Raw genomic sequence first — 18,187 nt, forward strand, 5'->3', positions numbered from 1 at the left:
CAGCCTGGTGCTGTCCCAGTCCAGCTGACCCGAGTCCCCTCATCCCCTCCTGCCCTGGCTCTCCTCTCCTCCTGCAGATTGTCACTCCTCACTCCTGCAGTCCTGTGCATCCTTCCTGCTGCAGCCCCCAGCCCCTGCCGTGGCTGCTGCCTCCCCACTGCCGTGTTTCCTGGGGACAGGAGGGTCACATCCCCTTCCCGGGCTCTGTGCCACACGGGAGCTGCGGCTGCCCAGCTGGCCATGGACAGGGGCATTGTGTGCCCGTGATCCAACGGGTGCCCGTGATCCCTCCGGTGCCCGTGATCCCACCGGCGGGTGTCGGTGTCCCCGGGGCTGCTCCCACCTCGCCGTGCCCGGTCCCGGGAGGGGCCAGGCCCGCTGCCCGCAGCCCTGCCGGTCCCCGCCGCTCCGCTGGGGATGCTGAAGGCACCCGGTCTGCGCTCGGAGCCGGCTCGGTGCCGGTGCCGGAGCGGGGAGCGCAGGGCGGAGCCGCGCGGTGCCGGTGCCAGTGCCGGTACGAGGGGCGGGGACTGGCCGTGCCGGTACCGGTGCCGCTCGGTGGGCGGGGCGGGACCGTGCAGTGCCGTAGCCGGTGCGTGGGGTGGAGCCGTGTTGTGCCGGTGCCGGTGCGTGGGGCGGGGCTGTGCCGGCGCCGGTACCGGTGCGTGGGGTGGAGCCGTGTTGTGCCGGTGCCGCTCCGCGGGGCGGGGACGAGCTGTGCCGTAGCTGGGGCGTGGGGCGGAGACGAGCGGTACCGGTGCCGGTGCCGGTGCCGCTGTCCGGAGCCGTGCCGGTGCCGGTGCCGCTCCGCGGGCCCCCATGAGCCGCTGAGGCGGCGGCGGTGCGGGAGGGATGGCGGCGGGCGGCGGCGGGGGGCGACCGCCGGGCCCCGACCCCGCGCTGGAGCCCTACGTGCAGACCCGCATCTTCAAAATCATCGTGATCGGAGACTCCAACGTGGGCAAGACGTGCCTGACCTTCCGCTTCTGCGGGGGCACCTTCCCCGGCAAGACCGAGGCCACCATCGGCGTGGACTTCCGCGAGAAGACGGTGGAGATCGAGGGGGAGCGCATCAAGGTGGGCCCCGCTCAGCCCCCGGTGCTCTCACACCGGCCCCGGTGGGCCCCGCTCAGCCCCCGGTGCTCTCACACCGGCCCCGGTGGGCCCCGCTCAGCCCCCGGTGCTCTCACACCGGCCCCGGTGGGCCCCGCTCAGCCCCCGGTGCTCTCACACCGGCCCCGGTGGGCCCCGCTCAGCCCCCGGTGCTCTCACACCGGCCCCGGTGGGCCCCGCAGCAGCCCCGAGCCGGCCCCGGTCCCCGTCCCTGCCTCTTGCCAAGCCCCTCCTGGGGGCTTTTCCTTTCATCCCAGCTGGAGGGAGGGAACAGGGCCAGGGGAGAATTCTCGTTCCCGTGTTGCAGAGATGGCCCTGGAGGGTCCCCGCTGCCTTGTCGGTGTTTGTGGGCTTGCAGAGATCAGCAGGGACGGCTCGGGTGAGTCACGGCCACCCTGCCATGGGCACAGCTGGATGCTCACGGCGCAGCTGGATGCTCACAGCGCTGGGGTGGCTCCAGCTCCCTCCGGACCGGCGGAGGGATGGGGGACAGAGCTCTCTGCCACAGCCAGGGGCTCTGGGGAGGCAGAGGGCGGTGGGCTGGCACACTGGAAGGCTGAGAGCTCTCACAGGGCCCTCACACGGGCTCGGCCGCTGTGCCAGCGGGGCTGGAACCTGCTCCCAGCTGTGCCTGGATGAATTTGCTTGTGAAGGCTGGTGTGACACCTGGAAAGGATGATCAGCCAAGACCTGGAGAGCTCTGGCTGGCGTGTCAGAGCGAATGTGCCACTGGTTGGACACCACCGGGGACAGAGTTTGTGCTGCAGCCTGGCCTGCCCAGCTGTGGGGATCAGCACCCACAGTCCCTGAGGCTGGAGCTGCAGGAACAAACATCACTGCCGGGCTGACAGATGGCTGATCAAAAGTTGAACCCACAATGAAACCAGAGCTTGTGTTGGTGGCTGAGAGCTTTGGTTGTGCTTCTAGGCTGTCCATGAATGCTTTTCCCTCTCCTCTAGAGGTGCTCGTTGTCCCTGCCCTCCCCAGCTCTGTCCAGCCCCACGGTGCCGCTGTGAGCTGTGCTGCAGGCTGGCACGGAGCCTGTCTGCTGCCACTATCCGGAAAACATTGCCAGGTTTCCTACCTTTGGATATTATTTGAGCTCCAGTGGGCAGGAGTGGGAGGCAGTGCAGCAAACCAGCCTTTTCCTGGGATTTATATCCAAGAGAGGAGGTGAGAGGGACCCTCCCTCTCTTGCTCTGCCTGGGAGAGACTGGCCCTGAGAGGGCTGAGCAGCAGCTCTGCTTTGCCAGTGTTTTTTGGCTGGAAAGGCTCGGAGGCAGGTACTGTCTCCATGGAAATTGCCACTTCCAGGCTACCAAACCCTACCAGGAGAAGCCAGCCTGAGCCCTGGGGCACTCTGCTGGTTACCAGCGTCCATCCAGGCTCGGTGTCACTGACCAGCACTGTCTACACCCAGACATTCAGCCAGGTCCCAATCCACCTCACTGCTCCTCCAGCCCAGAGGCCTCCTGGCATCTGTCACTTGGGTCAGGAAGTTGTCATTGATGGTGTCCTGGAATGTTCTGGATTGCCTGTGCCCTGCTGTGCAGCCCTTCCAGGAGGTGTTGGGCTGGCTGAAGTTCCCTGTGAGAGCCAGGGGCTGCAAACACAAGGCTGCTGCTCACTGTCCATGGAGCACCTCATCTCCATAGCAGAGACCCCCTACAACGTCACCTGTGATGTTCTGCTCTTTAATCCTCCCCCATGAGCTCTGCTGGCTCCTCACCCATCCCCACAGAGCTCCCACACAAAGAGTGGCTCCCCCTCCTCATTTTCTCTTTTCCTCTGTGAAATCAGCGTTCTCACTCATGGCGTAGGATCTGGTGCACAAATAGACATGGAGCTGTTGGAAGGAGTCCAGAGGAGGCTGCAAAGATGTTCAGAGGGCTGCAGCCCCTCTGCTCTGAAGCCAGGCTGGCAGAGCAGGGGTTCTTCAGCCTGGAGAAGTCTCCTTAAGGAGACCTCACCCCCTTCCAGTGCATAAAAGGGCTCCAAGAGAGCTGGAGAGGGACTTGGGACAAGGGATGGAGGGGCAGGACAGTGGCCTTAAGCTGAAGGATGGCAGGTTTAGATTGGATATTGGGAGGAAATTCTTGGCTGTGGGGATGGTGAGGCCCTGGCACAGGTTGCTCAGAGAAGCTGTGGCTGCCTCCTGATCCCTGGAAGTGCCCAAGGCCAGCTTGGACAGCCTGGGGTAGTGGGAGGTGTCCCTGCCACGGACTGGATGATCTTTCAGTTCCCTTCCAGTGCAAACCATGCTGGGACTCTCTGAAAGCCCGAGAGCAGGGAGCCCTCCCCACGGCCCTGCCAGGGCTCCACACTCCTGCAGCCTCTTTTCTTGTCTGCTTCCCTTCCCAGGTGCAGGTGTGGGACACGGCTGGCCAGGAGAGGTTTCGGAAGAGCATGGTGGAGCACTACTACCGCAACGTGCACGCCGTGGTCTTCGTGTACGACGTGACCAAGATGAGCTCCTTCAGTAACCTCAAGACGTGGATCGAGGAGTGCAACGGGCACGCCGTGCCCCCGCTCGTCCCCAGGGTGCTCGTGGGGAACAAGTGTGACTTGAAAGACCTGATCCAGGTGCCATCCAGCCTGGCCCTCAAGTTCGCCGACGCTCACAACATGCTTTTGTTTGAGACCTCGGCCAAGGACCCACAGGAGAGCCAGAACGTGGACGCGATTTTCATGTGCCTGGTGTGCCGGCTGAAGGCGCAGCGCTCGCTGCCCTGCCGGGACACGGAGGGCTGGCCGGCGCAGCCCCAGCCGCAGCCCCGGCGGCAGGAGGAGGCCGGCGGGAGAGGCTCCTGCCCGTGCTGAGCGGGACCGGCCCGGACCCCAATAAAGGCTCTGACCCCTGCGCTCCGACTCTTGCTTTGCGTCTCAGCCCGCTCGGCCGCAATCGGCTGTGATCGGCCCGGCTCGGCAACAGTCGATTCGGTTCGGCAACAGTCGGTTCGGTGCGGCTTGCAGCGCTCGGTTACAGTCGGCCCTATTCGGTTACAGTCGGCCCTATTCGGTTACGGTCGGTCCTATTCGGTTCCAATCGGCCCTGTTCGGCCGTGCTCGGGTTATCTCGGTTATTATTAACCTGACTCGGCTACAATCGGCCACGCTCGGATCTACTCGTCTCTACTCGACTATAATCGCTCGACTCGGCTGCTCTCGGCTACATGGCCTCGGCTCGGGGCGGGGCGGTGCCGCGCGCAGGCGCAGTGCGCGCCGCCGCCGCCATGAAGTAGGTGTGGGGGTATGGGGGTATGGGGGGGAGGCCGGGCCCGGTCTGGCCCGGTGCCGGTACTGACGGTGCCGGTACTGACGGTGCCTCATCCGCAGCCCCCTGACAAAGGTGAAGCTGATCAATGAGCTGAACGCGCGGGAGGCGGAGCTGGGCGTGCAGGAGGCGGTGTCGTGGCACGCGGAGTACAAGGACAGCGCTTGGATCTTTGTGGGTACGGGCCGGGCCGGGGGCGGCGGCGGCCGCCGGTGCTGTCGAGCCGCTCCTCCCGTCCCCTCTCCCCGCAGGCGGGCTGCACTACGAGCTGACGGAGGGCGATGTCATCTGCGTGTTCTCGCAGTAAGTGCCGCAGCCCCGGGCGCGCCGCCGCGGGCGCTGCCGGTGCTGACACCGTGCGGGCCGCAGGTACGGAGAGATCGTCAACATCAACCTCGTGCGGGACAAGAAGACCGGCAAGTCCAAGGGCTTCTGCTTCCTGTGCTATGAGGACCAGAGGAGCACCGTCCTGGCTGTGGATAACTTCAATGGCATCAAGGTAAGTGGAGGCGCCGTGGCTCCCTGCTCGGGCGGGCCCCGGGGAACGGGAGCTGCCCGTGACAGCCCGGCCCCGGGGAACGGGAGCTGCCCGTGATAGCCCGGCCCCGGGGAACGGGAGCTGCCCGTGATAGCCCGGCCCCGCAGATCAAGGGCCGGACCATCCGCGTGGACCATGTGGCCAACTACCGGCCCCCCAAGGAGTCCGAGGACTGGGATGAGGTGACCAGAGCCCTCCATGCCAAGGGCTGCGGCGTCAAAACGCCACCTCACACCTCGTCCGACTCCCCGTCTGAGGATGAGGATGTGCCCGTGAAGAAGCAGAAAGGTGAGGAGCGTTCCTGGCAGGCCGGGTCCCAGGTGGGAGTGCCCATGGTAGGGTTTGGGGGCTGGAGTCTGCGTGGAGAGAAGGTTGGAGGAAGAAAAATGGGCACAAAATGAGGTTGGGAGCAAGGTGTTGCTACAGAGTGCTGAGGAGATGCTCAAAAATGAGGGAGAAATAGGAGAGCCAAGAGGGAAGAGTCCTCAAAGGTAATTTGCACAGAGAGGCTCACAGTATTACTGAGGAATGAATGGGAGGTTCTCAGCATTCCGAGTGGTGTGGAAATGCCCAGCCTTGCTGGGAAGAACATGATGTGAGTGATAAAGGGAGAAGTGGGATGGCTGCAGTTGGAGGAGCAGAAGTCATGATTGGAAGTGGACTGGGATCTCCCTGATGGGGAAGCAGACTGGGAAATTGGGTGGAGTGGGAGAACAGTGGAGGAGGAGTTGGGATGGTGCCAGGGGAGCCATGGGGAGCAAGGTGCTCCTGGAATCTGGTGCATCCCAAAATGTGAATGCTAGTTCCAGAGAAGCAGCGGAGCAGAGCAGAGCGGTCAAAGTCGAGCCCACAAGCTGGGAAGCGGGTGAGCACGGAGGAGCCCCATCCCAGGATCAGGATCAAGAAGGAGAAGGAGGACCCCGGGTACGAGCGCTACGCTGGCGGGAGCGGCGACAGGAACGCCGGCAGCAGGACGCAGCGGGACGAGGAGCAGCGGCGGCACCAGCGGCACTCGGACAGGAGGGGGGACAAGAACTGCCACCAGCAGAGGGGCCACAGCGGCTCCTGGGAGGTGCGGGAGAAGAGGGACGAGGCTGGCAGGAGGGGAGACGGGCACGGCAGTCGGCAAGACACGTCCCCCAGGGGCAGCAAGTCCCGGGAGCCGCACTCCAGGCACAGGGAGCGGGGCTCTGGCAGAGACTCCGGCCGCTGCTGAGCCCTTTGGGGTGAGAGAGGCCCTGGGCCTGCACAAACCCGCTCCGAGCTCCTGGGATGCCACGGCTGGACCTTTCACCTGGGAGCTTCCCCTTGCCTCTCATCCCAGCCTGGGCCAGGGCTCTCCACACTGCCCGTGCTGCTGGATGGGACAGGGGTTTGTCCTTTGACCAGGGAGGGTGTCAAGTGGAGAAGGCTGGGAGCAGCAGGATGCTCCCCTTCCCTAAATCCCTGGGGTGGTGTCCTCCTCTTGCACTGGGGGCAGAGGCTGCTGGGTGTCTTGTCTGGCCTCCTGGGCCAGGTTTGGGCCCTGTGCCCACCCAGCATCTTCTGGATTCCATGATGCATCCACTAGGCTCCACCGCTGTGTCGGGGTGATTTATCACGGATTTGTTTAAAAGTTTTTTAATAAAAGTTCCTGTGGCGGGAGCAGTGTACCTGTCTGTGGGCCAGGGAGGAGGTGTCACCTGTTTGTCTTACACTGATTTTGGGTTTATTTGACTGGAGAACCGGGAACGCTGCAGTGGGGGATTCACGGGATGGAGAAGAGAGGGGCTTTAGCTGGGTTCGGTTCCTACAACGAGTAATCCCTCCAGTCCGGGTCCGCACCGGTTCCGGAGGGGAGAACCTCCCCCGGAGACACCCGGGGGGCTGCGGTGGGGTTGGGATGGGGGCAGCCCCGGCGGCTTCCGCGGTCCCGGCAAGGGCGGTCCCGGTGTCCCGGTGTCCTGGTCCCGGGGGTCCCGGTGTCTCGGTCCCGGTACTGGCGGTCCCGGTGTCCCGGTCCGGGCGGGGCGGTCCCGCTGCGGTGCCGCCGGGGCCGGCAGGGGGCGCGCGCGGTGCAGAGCCCGGTTCCGGTGGCGGTTCCGGTTCCGGTCCCGGCCCGGTGGCGGTGTCCGCCAGCCATGCCATGTCCGCGCTCAACTGGAAACCCTTCGTGTATGGCGGGCTCGCCTCCATCGTGGCCGAGTTCGGTGAGGAGCGGGGCCGGGCGGGAGCGCTCCGGGTACCGGTACCGGGGAGCGGCGGGCGCTCAGGCCGCTGTCCCCGCTGTCCCTGCTGTCCCCGCAGGCACGTTCCCCGTGGACCTCACCAAGACGCGGCTGCAGGTGCAGGGGCAGAGCAGCGACGCGCGGTTCCGCGAGGTCCGGTACCGGGGCATGTTCCACGCGCTCTTCCGCATCTGCCGCGAGGAGGGCGGACGGGCCCTGTACTCGGGGTGAGCACCGGGGGCATCCGTCCCCACCGGGACCCATCCGTCCCCACCGGGGGCATCCATCCCCACCGGGGGCATCCGTCCCCACCGGGGGCATCCATCCCCACCGGGGGCATCCGTCCCCACCGGGACCCATCCATCCCCACCGGGGGCATCCGTCCCCACCGGGACCCATCCGTCCCCACCGGGGGCATCCGTCCCCACCGGGACCCATCCGTCCCCACCGGGGGCATCCGTCCCCACCGGGGGCATCCGTCCCCACCGGGACCCATCCATCCCCACCGGGGGCATCCATCCCCACCGGGGGTATCCGTCCCCACCGGGGGCATCCATCCCCACCGGGACCCATCCATCCCCACCGGGACCCATCCATCCCCACCGGGGGCATCCATCCCCACCGGGGGCATCCATCCCCACCGGGACCCATCCATCCCCACCGGGACCCATCCATCCCCACCGGGGGCATCCATCCCCACCGGGGGCATCCGTCCCCACCGGGGGCATCCATCCCCACCGGGGGTATCCATCCCCACCGGGACACATCCATCCCCACCGGGACCCATCCATCCCCACCGGGGGTATCCATCCCCACCGGGGGTATCCATCCCCACCGGGACACATCCATCCCCACCGGGACACCACCGTCCGCCGCGGCTCCTCCCCCCAGCCCGGCCCTCCTTTCCCCCGGCCGGGCCTCCCCGGTGCCTGCCCCGGCCCTTCCCCTCCGGCCCGGGAGCTCCCATCGCTCTGCCGGGCTCCCGCTCCGTGCCGGCATCCCCTCCGCCCACCCGGGACCTCTCCCGCACCCCGGCATCTCCCCCTGCCTTCCCCGACTCTCCCCCACGCATCCCGGTATCCCCTCCCCAGCCCGGGTCCCCTCTTCCCCCTGTCCCGGTACCCCGCTGTCCCTGCCCATCCCGGCCCCCGTTTCCTGCACGCTGCTGCGATCCCCTGGGGTCCCTCCCTGCCCCGAGCCCTGAGCAGAGCCTGCCGGTGTTCAGAAGGCCAGGGCTGGTGGGTGCCATCCCCTGGCGCTGGGGGCTCGTGGGGCAATCTCAGTTACCCCGGGTTATCCCGGTTATCCCAGGTTATCCCGGTTACCCCAGTTATCCCGGTTACTCCGGTTACCCCGGTTATCCCAGGTTATCCCGGTTACCCTGGTTATCCCGGTTATCCCGGTTACCCCGGTTTCCCGGTTACCCCGGGCAGAGCTGCGTGTCCCGGCGGGGCACTGGCCCCGGCCCGCGGGGATGCTCAGGGTCCGTTCCCCGCAGGATCGCCCCGGCGCTGCTGAGACAGGCGTCCTACGGCACCATCAAGATCGGCATCTACCAGAGCCTGAAGCGGCTCTTCGTGGATCGCATGGAAGGTCGGTGCTGGCAGCGCGGCCCTTCCCAGCTCCCCCCTCACACTCTGGGCTGTGTTCTGCTCCTCGTTCCTTGCTCTGTCCTTCCCAGCCCCGCATTCCCACGGGAGTGGAGCTCCATTACCGTGCTGTGCTTTAATTTGCCAGTGAGAGCAAGGATTGGATTTAATCCCCATGGGAACCTGACCGTGCTCTGCACTGCCTGCAGTCCCTACCCAAACACCTCCCTCCAGTCAGGCTCCTTCCTTTCATGGAGTCCTGGGAGAATCACAGAATCATTGAGGTGGGAAAACACCTCCAACATCACCAAGTCAAATCCTTGTCTCCAGCCCAGAGCTCTGGGTGCCACCTCCAGCCCTTCCTTGGACACCTCCAGGGATGGGCACTCCAGACCTCCCTGGGCAGCCCCTGCCAATGCCTAACCTTCCTTTCCATGAAGAAATTCCTCCTGAAGTCCAAACTGAGCCTCCCCTGGCACAGCCTGGCACAATCTGGATAGGAATTGTGCAGCTCTGTAGCTTTGGCCCTGACTGCAAAGGTGAGGTTCCACCAGTGCCGTGCCCTCTGCAGCTCCTGCCAGGGGACTGGAGCTGCTGCTCCTGAGGGTGAGATTTTCATCCCTGCTGTGACATGAGGGAATGCTGTAACAATGTTCCAGCCTGGGAAAGCGGATGGGTGGGCAAAATGCAGCACAGTAATAATAGGAAGCTGTGCCAGGGCAGGTTTAGGTTGGTATCAGCAGAAGGTTTTGTCCCCCAGAGGGTGCAGGCACTGCCCAGGCTCCCCAGGGAATGGGCACTCCCAGAGCTCCAGGAGTGTTTGTGCAGCGCTCCCAGACACAGGGTGGGATTGTTGGGGTGTCTGTGCAGGGCCAGGCGTTGGACTGGATGATCCTCATGGAACTCTTCCATCTCAGGATCCCTTGTGGCTCTAGAGGTCCTTTCAGGGCTGCTGTCCTGCTCCAGTGGTGCCTCTTCCTGGCCCCACACCCCTTGCTGTTCCAGCCCTTTCAGCTGTGCCTGAGTGTTTGTCTCCCTGCAGGCCTGGGGCAGCCTGGTGTCCTCTGGGAAGTGGCGTGGTCAGTACCAGCAAAGGCCTGTGCCTTTTCCCAGTGTAACCATCCTCCTAATACTGGGCTTGGAATCTCGGGTCATTCCCTGGCACTAACCACATCTAACTCCCTGCCTGTTCCCGAGCCTCAGCTGGCTCCAGGGCCTGGGGAAACGCTGGGTTGTCCCTCCCTGTCTGCCTCTGTCCTGGCTCATCCCTGCAATGAGGAATCTCAGATAACTGGTCACAATTTTCACGTGTCCCAGGATTTCCTTGTCATCCGTCAGCCCCTCTGGGAGCGCACTGCTGAGCGCTTCAGCTGCTGCCTCCTGTCCCTGGCAGGTGTTGGACAGACCCTGCCCAGCCCTGCTCCTGCAGCTGCAGCATGTGATTCGGGAGCTGAGCTGCTCTGCTCTTGTTCACTGTGCCCCTCCTGTCAGGGTCTCACCTTCTTTCCTTGCTTGCAGATGAAACGTTGCTCCTCAATGTGATCTGTGGGGTGGTCTCGGGGGTCATCTCCTCTGCGCTGGCCAATCCCACAGACGTGCTGAAGGTAAGGGCTGCTCCTGCCTGCCCCTGGAACCTGTGTGGGGAGCAGCTCAGTGCTCCCTGAGCCACCAGCTCTGCTCATTTGGGGTTTTTAATGGACAGGGACCAAAGCCCAGGGTAATTAACAGGTGCTTAAAAACACAGCTCTTAAAGATCACAGAATCCTGGTAGGGTTTGGGTTGGGACAGACATGAAAAACCATCTCCTTGGGCAGGGACACCTCCCACTGCACCAGGTTGCTCCAAACCCCGTCCAGCTTGGCCTGGAACACTTGCAGGGATGGAGCAGCCACGGCTTCTCTGGGCAGCAAGGACCATGACATCTGTCCTGGTGAGGTGTGGGAGCTGTGGCTCGACCTGGGCCAGGTGAGCAGCAGCTGCTGCTGTCCCTTGGTCACGGTGCTGGCACTGCCTGTCATGTGGAGTGAGCAGAGCCCAGTGGGGCCCTGGGCAGAGACAGCCTGGAGAACTTCCCCATCTTCTCCCTGTGTAGATCCCCCTTCTGGGGCTGCTTCCAGGGGAAAGGCCTTGTCCCTCGTGTCCCTGTGTCCCCACCCTGCTGCTGTCCCTGCCCCCTGCCTGCTGCCATCCCTGTCCATGTGGTGTGCAGGGAGAGGGACACGGAGAACAGTGTGGGCTCTGAGCTGCTCTGTTCCTTCTTCCAGGAGTTCCATGGAGCTGCTGTCCCTGTGTCTTGGTTTGAAAAGACAGGTGTCTGCTAAGGAAGGCAGGAGCCTCCCTTGAAATGGAAAAAATGTAAACTTCCTCCCTCCAAATTATTATAATTTTGAAATTAAGGGGCTCTCAGGCAAAGATATGGGAGTAGGAATAACAGTTCTTTACTAGGATGTATAAATAAAAAATAAAAACCCTACAACTTAATAGGGAAATGAAAATAAAAATACAATAGTACAAAAAGCACTGCCAGTCAGAATCCAATGTGATACTCTGCTGGGCAGGGTGTTGGTGGCAGTGGGGTTAAACGGTGGCTGCAGCCCTGGAGTGCCAGATGTGGCTCTGGTGAAGCTGTGACCCTGCAGAAGGGGGCAGTTCCCCTCTGAAGGTCCAGGGCTGCTGTAGATGGGTCCTGTTTTCCTCTGGGAATCCACCAGTGGAAAAAAGGCTGCCTGTGGTGTTCCAAAGCTCAGATTGTATCCAGGTATGTATGCCTGGCTCCTCCCCTGGCTGGAGCATCTCCCAGTGGGATGGTGGAATTTTCTCACTCCTGCAGTGAGACCCAAGGGATCATCAAGAGCAGAGATCCCCCTGGAGGGAGGATGGGTCCTGGAAGGGATAAATAACACTGCCCCAGCTGGTTTTAGCAGCTGGTGATAGACTACATCCCTCTGGCTACACCTTGCATTGCAGCCCAAGACACCCCGGTGTCCCCGCCCTGTGGGCAGGTGCTGGTGTCAGGACAGGTGTTGATGGGCTCCTGCTGACTCTTCCCTTCCTTTCAGATCCGAATGCAGGCTCAGGGCAGCTTGTTCCAGGGTGGGATGATCGGCAGCTTCATTGACATCTACCAGCAGGAAGGTACCCGAGGCCTCTGGAGGGTGAGCACCGACTCCCAGAGCCCCCAGCAGCAGCAGGAATGACAGAAGGCTTGGGGAAGCTGCTGCTCTCCTGCTGTTCTGTAGCAGGGAGCACCTGGAGCCCCTCCTGGGGGCTCACACAGCTCTCTGATCCTTCTTAAACTGCTGCTCTTGTGGGGCAGAACCTTTCCTGGTGTTGGGATTGGTGAGGGGTGACAGCCTAGTTCCCACTGCCGGTGTTGGGAGTGTGGAGTTAATCCAGCTGGAATGATTCCACTGCCGGGGTGGAGCCATCCTCCTGGGCCTTGGAGCAAAGCTGGGGAGCAGCTGGTGTGCCTGCAGGGAGGCTCCAGGGGAGGCTGTCAGGAGAAGGCCCTGGGGAGGTGGCAGCAGTTGGTGACAGTGTCCCTGCCCCACAGGGAGTTGTCCCCACGGCCCAGCGAGCGGCCATCGTGGTGGGAGTGGAGCTGCCGGTCTACGACATCACCAAGAAGCATCTGATCCTGTCAGGCCTGATGGGGGACACCATCTTTGCCCACTTCGTGTGAGTACCTGCTGCAGGCTTGGAGGGGTGTGAGGGACAGGAGCCTGGGGGGACTGGGGGGAGACCATCCATGGGGCAAGTGCTCTGGAGCTGCAGGGAGCAGGGTCAGGGCTCCCAGAGCATCTGGAGCAGGGTCAGTGCCCCCAGAGCAGGGTCAGTGCTCCCAGAGCAGGGTCAGTGCCCCCAGAGCAGGGTCAGGGCTCCCAGAACAGGGTCAGTGCCCCCAGAGCAGGGTCAGTGCTCCCAGAGCAGGGTCAGTGCCCCCAGAGCAGGGTCAGGGCTCCCAGAACAGGGTCAGTGCCCCCAGAGCAGGGTCAGTGCCCCCAGAGCAGGGTCAGGGCTCCCAGAGCATCTGGAGCAGGGTCAGTGCTCCCAGAGCATCTGGAGCAGGGTCAGTGCTCCCAGAGCAGGGTCAGTGCCCCCAGAGCAGGGTCAGGGCTCCCAGAGCATCTGGAGCAGGGTCAGTGCCCCCAGAGCAGGGTCAGGGCTCTCAGAGCAGGGTCAGTGCCCCCAGAGCAGGATCTGGAGCAGGGTCAGTGCCCCCACAGGATCTGGAGCAGGGTCAGTGCCCCCAGAGCAGGGTCAGTGCCCCCAGAGCAGGGTCAGTGCCCCCAGAGCAGGGTCAGGGCTCTCAGAGCAGGGTCAGGGCTCCCAGAGCATCTGGAGCAGGGTCAGTGCTCCCAGAGCAGGGTCAGTGCCCCCAGAGCAGGGTCAGTGCTCCCAGAACAGGGTCAGTGCCCCCAGAGCAGGGTCAGTGCTCCCAGAGCAGGGTCAGTGCCCCCAGAGCAGGGTCAGGGCTCCCAGAGCAGGGTCAGTGCCCCCAGAGCAGGGTCAGGGCTCCCAGAACAGGGTCAGTGCCCCCAGAGCAGGGTCAGTGCTCCCAGAGCAGGGTCAGTGCCCCCAGAGCAGGGTCAGGGCTCCCAGAACAGGGTCAGTGCTCCCAGGGCAGGATCTGGAGCAGGGTCAGTGCCCCCAGAGCAGGGTCAGTGCCCCCAAGAGCAGGATCTGGAGCAGGGTCAGTGCCCCCACAGGATCTGCTGTGTCAGGTGGAACAGCTCAGTCAGCAGCAGGTATGGAATCATTAAGGCTGGGTAAGACCTCCAAGGCCACTGAGTCCAGCCATTCCCCCAGCACTGCCGAGGCCACCACGAATCCATCTCCACATCCCAGAGACCTCCCTGGGGAAGGAGCTGGCAGAAACCCTTTGGTGACACGAAGTTCCAGCTGGCTGATGACAGAAATGCTGCTGCCCCACATCTGTGCCCTGCTGTGAGCCAGGCAGCTCTGTGATCCTTCCTGGTGTCTTTGCTCTTCCTCCCTCCTTCCCAAAGCAGTGTTTGCTCTGCTGGGAGGGATGTGCATTCCCAGGGGGTGCCTTCAGGTGTGAGTCACCTGGGCAGCAGCGGGGAGCCTTGCAGGGCTGCTGTGGCCTGTGGAGCCAGCTGTGGGCTCAGCTGAGGCTCTGGATTAGCTGAGCTGAGCTTTTCCCTCCCAGCGGGGCCCTGTGGCCGGCCAGCTCCTGCCGCTGCCCCTTTTGCAGCTGGGAGCAGGTGGTGCAGCTCAGTCCATGGCTGAAGGCCTTTGCTGAAGGCCAGGGGAGGTGCTGAGTGGCAGTGGGAGCGGGGGTGGCCGTGCCTGACGCGGTGTGTGCAGTTCCAGCTTCACGTGCGGGCTGGCGGGGGCCATCGCCTCCAACCCCGTGGACGTGGTGCGGACACGGATGATGAACCAGCGCGCCATCGTGGGCAGCACCGAGCTCTACAAGGGCACCCTGGACGGCCTGGTCAAGGTGAGGGGACAGCCCTGTTCTGGGAGGCTGGCCAGGTCCCAGCACCACGCCACGGGGAGCCCTGGGATCCTGGTGACACAATGTGACATCGGTGAGGTGGGAGAGGGCCCAGAGTCGCTTCCCTGAGGCTGCTGAGCATCCTCCCAGCCTCCTGGGACAAGATTTGGGCCATGATGCAGTTAGGTGGGTTCAGAGACTGCAGGTGATGCTTCACACACGTGCACAGGTCTGGGTAGGGCCAGGGTGGCACAGGTGGCACCGGGGAGGTGGCAGGGCATGGGCCTGGCGTGTCTCCTCACCCGTTTGTCTCTGTCCCCAGACGTGGAAGAGCGAGGGCTTCTTTGCACTCTACAAAGGCTTCTGGCCCAACTGGCTGCGTCTGGGTCCCTGGAACATCATCGTATCCTTGCCTGGTGGAGCAGGGCACGGGGAGAGCCCAGCTGGGACGGGCAGGGCAGGGCTGGCACCCCTGGGGGCACTGGGGACCCCAGTGGGCACTGCTGATGGTTCCTGTAGAGCCCCTGAGGGTTTGGCTGGGACCTTGCCTGGGCTGCAGGAGATTCCTGGATGAGCTCCTGTTTGGGAGGGAACCGTGGGGAACTGCTGCTGACTGTGCAGGACCAGTGCTGCTGTGTGCTGAGCCACACCACACACTGCCTGCTGACACTGGGTGAGGAATTCACTGCAGAGAGCTCCCAGCCTGGGCTCTTCCCTCTCCCAGTGGTCTGGGCCAGGCTGGGTTTGCCCTGGGTGCATCTCCCCGCTCTTGGCTGTGCCCCAGCTCCCTTCTGCCTGGGCAGGTCAGGCTGTGCTGCCTTGGAGCACAGGGAGCCCCATGGGTGCCTTTAGGGAGCTCCCTGTGTGGGTGTCCAGCCCAGCTGAATGCTCTGCCCACATCTCTCCCACATCTGTCCCACATCTGTCCTTGACTCTCCCTTCAGTTTTTTATCACATACGAGCAGTTGAAGCGCCTCCCCTTCTGAGAGCTGCCTTCATCTCACCAGAGTCATCCTCGGGGCTGGCAGCAGAGCTGTGCTGCCGCCTCCCCCTCCATCCCCCCGTCCCCAAGTCGTGTGTTTGGTCCCTGTGGGCTGGGCTGTCCCCACATGCATGGTCCCTGGAGCAGCCGGGAGCTGCGCGATTCCCACCGGAGGTGTCCGTGTGCCTGGGCCTGCAGGAATATCTTCTGTGAAGATCTCTGCATTCCAGTGGCCTTTGGGGCACTGTGGCTGGCAGGTGTGGGTGTCCTCCCGTGCCCCTGGGGCGAGGCTGGGGCCCAGGAAGGTGCCATTATCATGTTTCTTGCAGAACTTGTGACTTCATTAAATTATTTATTGACTGGATGTCTCGAGGTTGGGTCTTGTTTGGACTCTCTCCAGCATCGGGGAAAAGGCTCCCCACACATCTCCCTGGGCAAACAGAGGGTGTGGGACGGCAGCAGAACCCTTCCCGTGGCTGCTGCAGTGCAGAGCCCGAGTGTTCCTGAGCCCTGCCAGCCCTGGGCTGCAGGCAGAGCCCCCTGTGCCCTCCCTCCTGCCACACCCGGCCTCTCCCCGGTTACTGTTTGACAGGAACGCTCAGTCCTGCCCCTGGAATTCCTGGCAGCTTGGATTTTTCCAGCTCACAGGGCAGAAGAGGCTTGTGGCACTCTGTGTAGGGGCTGGAGCTGTGACTGTCAGAGTCTGTGAAGGTCAGCCCTACCCCGGAGGTGTGAGGGGTTTTGGGGATTCCCTGGCACCAGGATGCAGAGGCTCTGCCTTCAGGAATTTCTTTGTTACCAGTCACTATTGGGTAAATACAAAGTGAGTGAGTGTGGACATGGAATCGTTACTTTTTGCTGTTGGTAGCACTTGCTAGATTTCCCTGGAAGTATCACGGCAAAGTTCACCCAGCTCCCGCAGGAGTGAGGTCAGGTGTCTCTGGGTCCCACCCATTCCGTGGAGCCTGGAGCCAGCCTGGTGTTCCTGGGCATCCGAAGGGCTGTGCAGGGGAGCCCCAGGACAGAGAGAGGCTCTTTGGGACAGCAGCCGGTTCCTTCTGCCTGGATCCATCCGTGGGCAGAGGGCTCCTGCCTGCATCCCAGCCCTCCCTGCAGGTCCCAGCAGTTCCTGGGTTCCAGCCTCCCCGAGGGTGCCCTGGGCTCCCTGTTGTGCCTGCCAGGGGCACTGCAGGTTCCCAGCTGTGGCTGCTGCTTTCCCAGGCTGGCAGAAGTTTCTGTGTGTGAGCACACATCCCTTGGCAGTGCCTTCCCCCTCGGTGACCAGGTCACCGTCAGGGCTGCTGCTCCAGCAGGGTGTCAGTGGTGTTCCCTTGGTCCCAGCAGCAAGAAGCTGTCCTGGGTCTGGCAGTGACCCCCAGGAGCTGTGCTGGACACTGGGAACTCTCTCTGTGCTTGTCCCCATTCCCAGCCCCTGTGTGTGAGCAGGCCCTGCTCTGCTCCAGCCCCTGGGGGGGGACAGCCACCGCCCCATGTGCCACCGTGGCAGCTTCCTGCCCAGGTGCTCCCTGCTCACCCCCTGCTCCAGGGTTGTCTGGAAACGTGGCTGGAGGGGAGGGACCTCAGCGGGCACAGCAGCCGGTCCAGCAGTCCCTGCTGCGGGCAGCTGCTGGCAGAGCTCTGCTTCCCCAGGGACACCCCTGATCCCCAGGGACACCCCTGATCCCCCAGGGACACCCCTGATCCCCCAGGGACACCCCTGATCCCCAGGGACACCCCTGATCCCCAGGGACACCCCTGATCCCCCAGGGACACCCCTGATCCCCAGGGACACCCCTGATCCCCAGAGACTGCTGTTCTGGGATTCCTGCTGTTCTGGGATTCCTGCTGTTCCCAGATCCCTGCTGCTCCTGGATTCCTGCTGTTCCCAGATTCCTGCTGTTCCCAGATCCCTGCTGCTCCCCAGGCTGTGAGGAGCTGCACCTGCCGAGTTTCATCCGCGGAGAGGCCCCAGGTGAGTGATGGCTGAGGATGCTGTTGGGGACACACCGTCCCAGTGGTGTGTCTCACAGAAGGCAGCCACGGCCAGCTGGGCGCTGGGAGCCATCCTGGCCGTGCTGGCCTCGCTCATCATCGCTGCCAACGTGCTGGTGGCCATCGTCCTGCTCTGCCACATCCAGAAGAGCGGCTCCAAGGGGCTCTGCTTCGTCCTCAACCTTGCCTTGGCGGATGCCATGGTTGGCTTCACGGTCATGGGCCTGGCCATGGATGAGCTTTCCCAGCCCTTTCATCCTTCCCAGAACTTTTGCATCCTGAGAATGGCTTTTGTGACCTCTTCCTCTGCTGCCTCCATCCTGTCCCTGATCCTGGTGGCCTGTGACAGGCACCTGGCCATCCGGAAGCCCTTCCACTATTTCCAGCTGGTGACGGGCCTGCGGGTCGGGGTGTGCCTGGTGGGGCTCTGGCTGGTGGCCGCCACCGTCGGCTTCCTCCCGGTCTTCGTCCCGCGCTTCCAGAGGGTCAACAACCATTGGAAATGCTCCTTCTTCAACGTCTTCCACCCTTCCTACATGCTCACCATGTTCTGCTTCGGCTTCTTCCCCGCGCTCTTCCTCTTCCTCTACCTCTACTGCGACATGCTGAAAATTGCCTCGGTGCACGTGCAGCACATCCTGGAGGTGGAGCAGGCGGGGCTGGGGGGCGGCTGTCCCCCACCCCGTGCCACCAGTGACATGAAGGCCATGCGCACGGTGGCCTTGCTCATCGGCTGCTTCACCCTCTCCTGGCTGCCCTTCTTCATCACCGGCGTGGTGCAGATGGTCTGCTCCGAGTGCTTCCCCTACAAAGTCATCGAGAACTTCTTCTGGCTGCTGGGGCTGGGCAACTCCCTCCTGAACCCGCTGCTCTATTCCTACTGGCAGAGGGACGTGCAGCTCCAGCTGTCCCAGCTGGCTGCAGGTGTGAAGAGGAGGCTCCTGCTCCACCTGGGCAGCGCCCGCTGTTTCCCTGGCAGAGACACCAAGGCTCTTCCTGCCGTGTCCTGCCTGGAGCTCCAGGACTGA

The 18,187-nt window shown here is 63.4% G+C and overlaps 5 protein-coding genes across 7 annotated transcripts in view; 4 read left to right on the top strand and 1 right to left on the bottom strand.

Annotated features, from left to right (window-relative positions):
* The window catches only part of ZDHHC9 (zDHHC palmitoyltransferase 9), a 76,806-nt gene extending 75,997 nt beyond the window's left edge, over positions 1-809 (bottom strand). The window contains exon 1 of the mRNA XM_086850735.1: positions 792-809. The gene's annotated coding sequence lies outside the window, so the exon portion shown is untranslated. The remainder of the gene's footprint in view (positions 1-791) is intronic.
* Positions 757-3,974, top strand: RAB33A (RAB33A, member RAS oncogene family). The gene is made up of 2 exons (XM_086850739.1): positions 757-1,077; positions 3,475-3,974. The coding sequence occupies exons 1-2, from the start codon at positions 853-855 to the stop codon at positions 3,931-3,933; spliced, it is 684 nt and encodes a 227-aa protein (XP_086706865.1). The 5' UTR covers positions 757-852; the 3' UTR covers positions 3,934-3,974.
* Positions 3,975-4,223: 249 nt separating this feature from the next.
* Positions 4,224-6,569, top strand: RBMX2 (RNA binding motif protein X-linked 2). 2 transcript variants are annotated; one of them, XM_086850738.1, is made up of 6 exons: positions 4,224-4,351; positions 4,450-4,565; positions 4,639-4,690; positions 4,757-4,886; positions 5,087-5,213; positions 5,729-6,569. In XM_086850738.1, the coding sequence occupies exons 1-6, from the start codon at positions 4,287-4,289 to the stop codon at positions 6,139-6,141; spliced, it is 903 nt and encodes a 300-aa protein (XP_086706864.1). In that variant the 5' UTR covers positions 4,224-4,286; the 3' UTR covers positions 6,142-6,569. The 2 variants fall into 2 exon arrangements, with proteins under 2 accessions (XP_086706864.1, XP_086706863.1); XM_086850737.1 differs by having other exon boundaries at positions 4,225-4,351; positions 5,033-5,213.
* Positions 6,570-6,968: 399 nt separating this feature from the next.
* Positions 6,969-15,531, top strand: SLC25A14 (solute carrier family 25 member 14). 2 transcript variants are annotated; one of them, XM_086850736.1, is made up of 9 exons: positions 6,969-7,114; positions 7,212-7,359; positions 8,631-8,725; positions 10,240-10,325; positions 11,781-11,876; positions 12,275-12,399; positions 14,053-14,188; positions 14,508-14,588; positions 15,130-15,531. In XM_086850736.1, exons 1-9 carry the CDS (start codon positions 7,051-7,053, stop codon positions 15,169-15,171), a joined length of 873 nt encoding a protein of 290 aa, XP_086706862.1. In that variant the 5' UTR covers positions 6,969-7,050; the 3' UTR covers positions 15,172-15,531. The 2 variants fall into 2 exon arrangements, 1 of the variants encoding a protein (XP_086706862.1); XR_015276475.1 differs by lacking the exons at positions 6,969-7,114; positions 7,212-7,359; positions 8,631-8,725; ... (2 more) ...; positions 12,275-12,399; positions 15,130-15,531 and adding an exon at positions 12,427-13,040 and having other exon boundaries at positions 13,109-14,188.
* A 1,598-nt stretch (positions 15,532-17,129) lies between these two features.
* GPR119 (G protein-coupled receptor 119) lies at positions 17,130-18,187 on the top strand. Its single transcript, XM_023926886.1, has one exon. It carries the CDS (start codon positions 17,147-17,149, stop codon positions 18,185-18,187), a length of 1,041 nt encoding a protein of 346 aa, XP_023782654.1. The 5' UTR covers positions 17,130-17,146.

Source organism: Cyanistes caeruleus, chromosome 14 (assembly GCF_971803275.1).
Source record: "Cyanistes caeruleus chromosome 14, bCyaCae1.hap1.1, whole genome shotgun sequence".
NCBI classification, from domain to species: Eukaryota; Metazoa; Chordata; class Aves; order Passeriformes; family Paridae; genus Cyanistes; species Cyanistes caeruleus.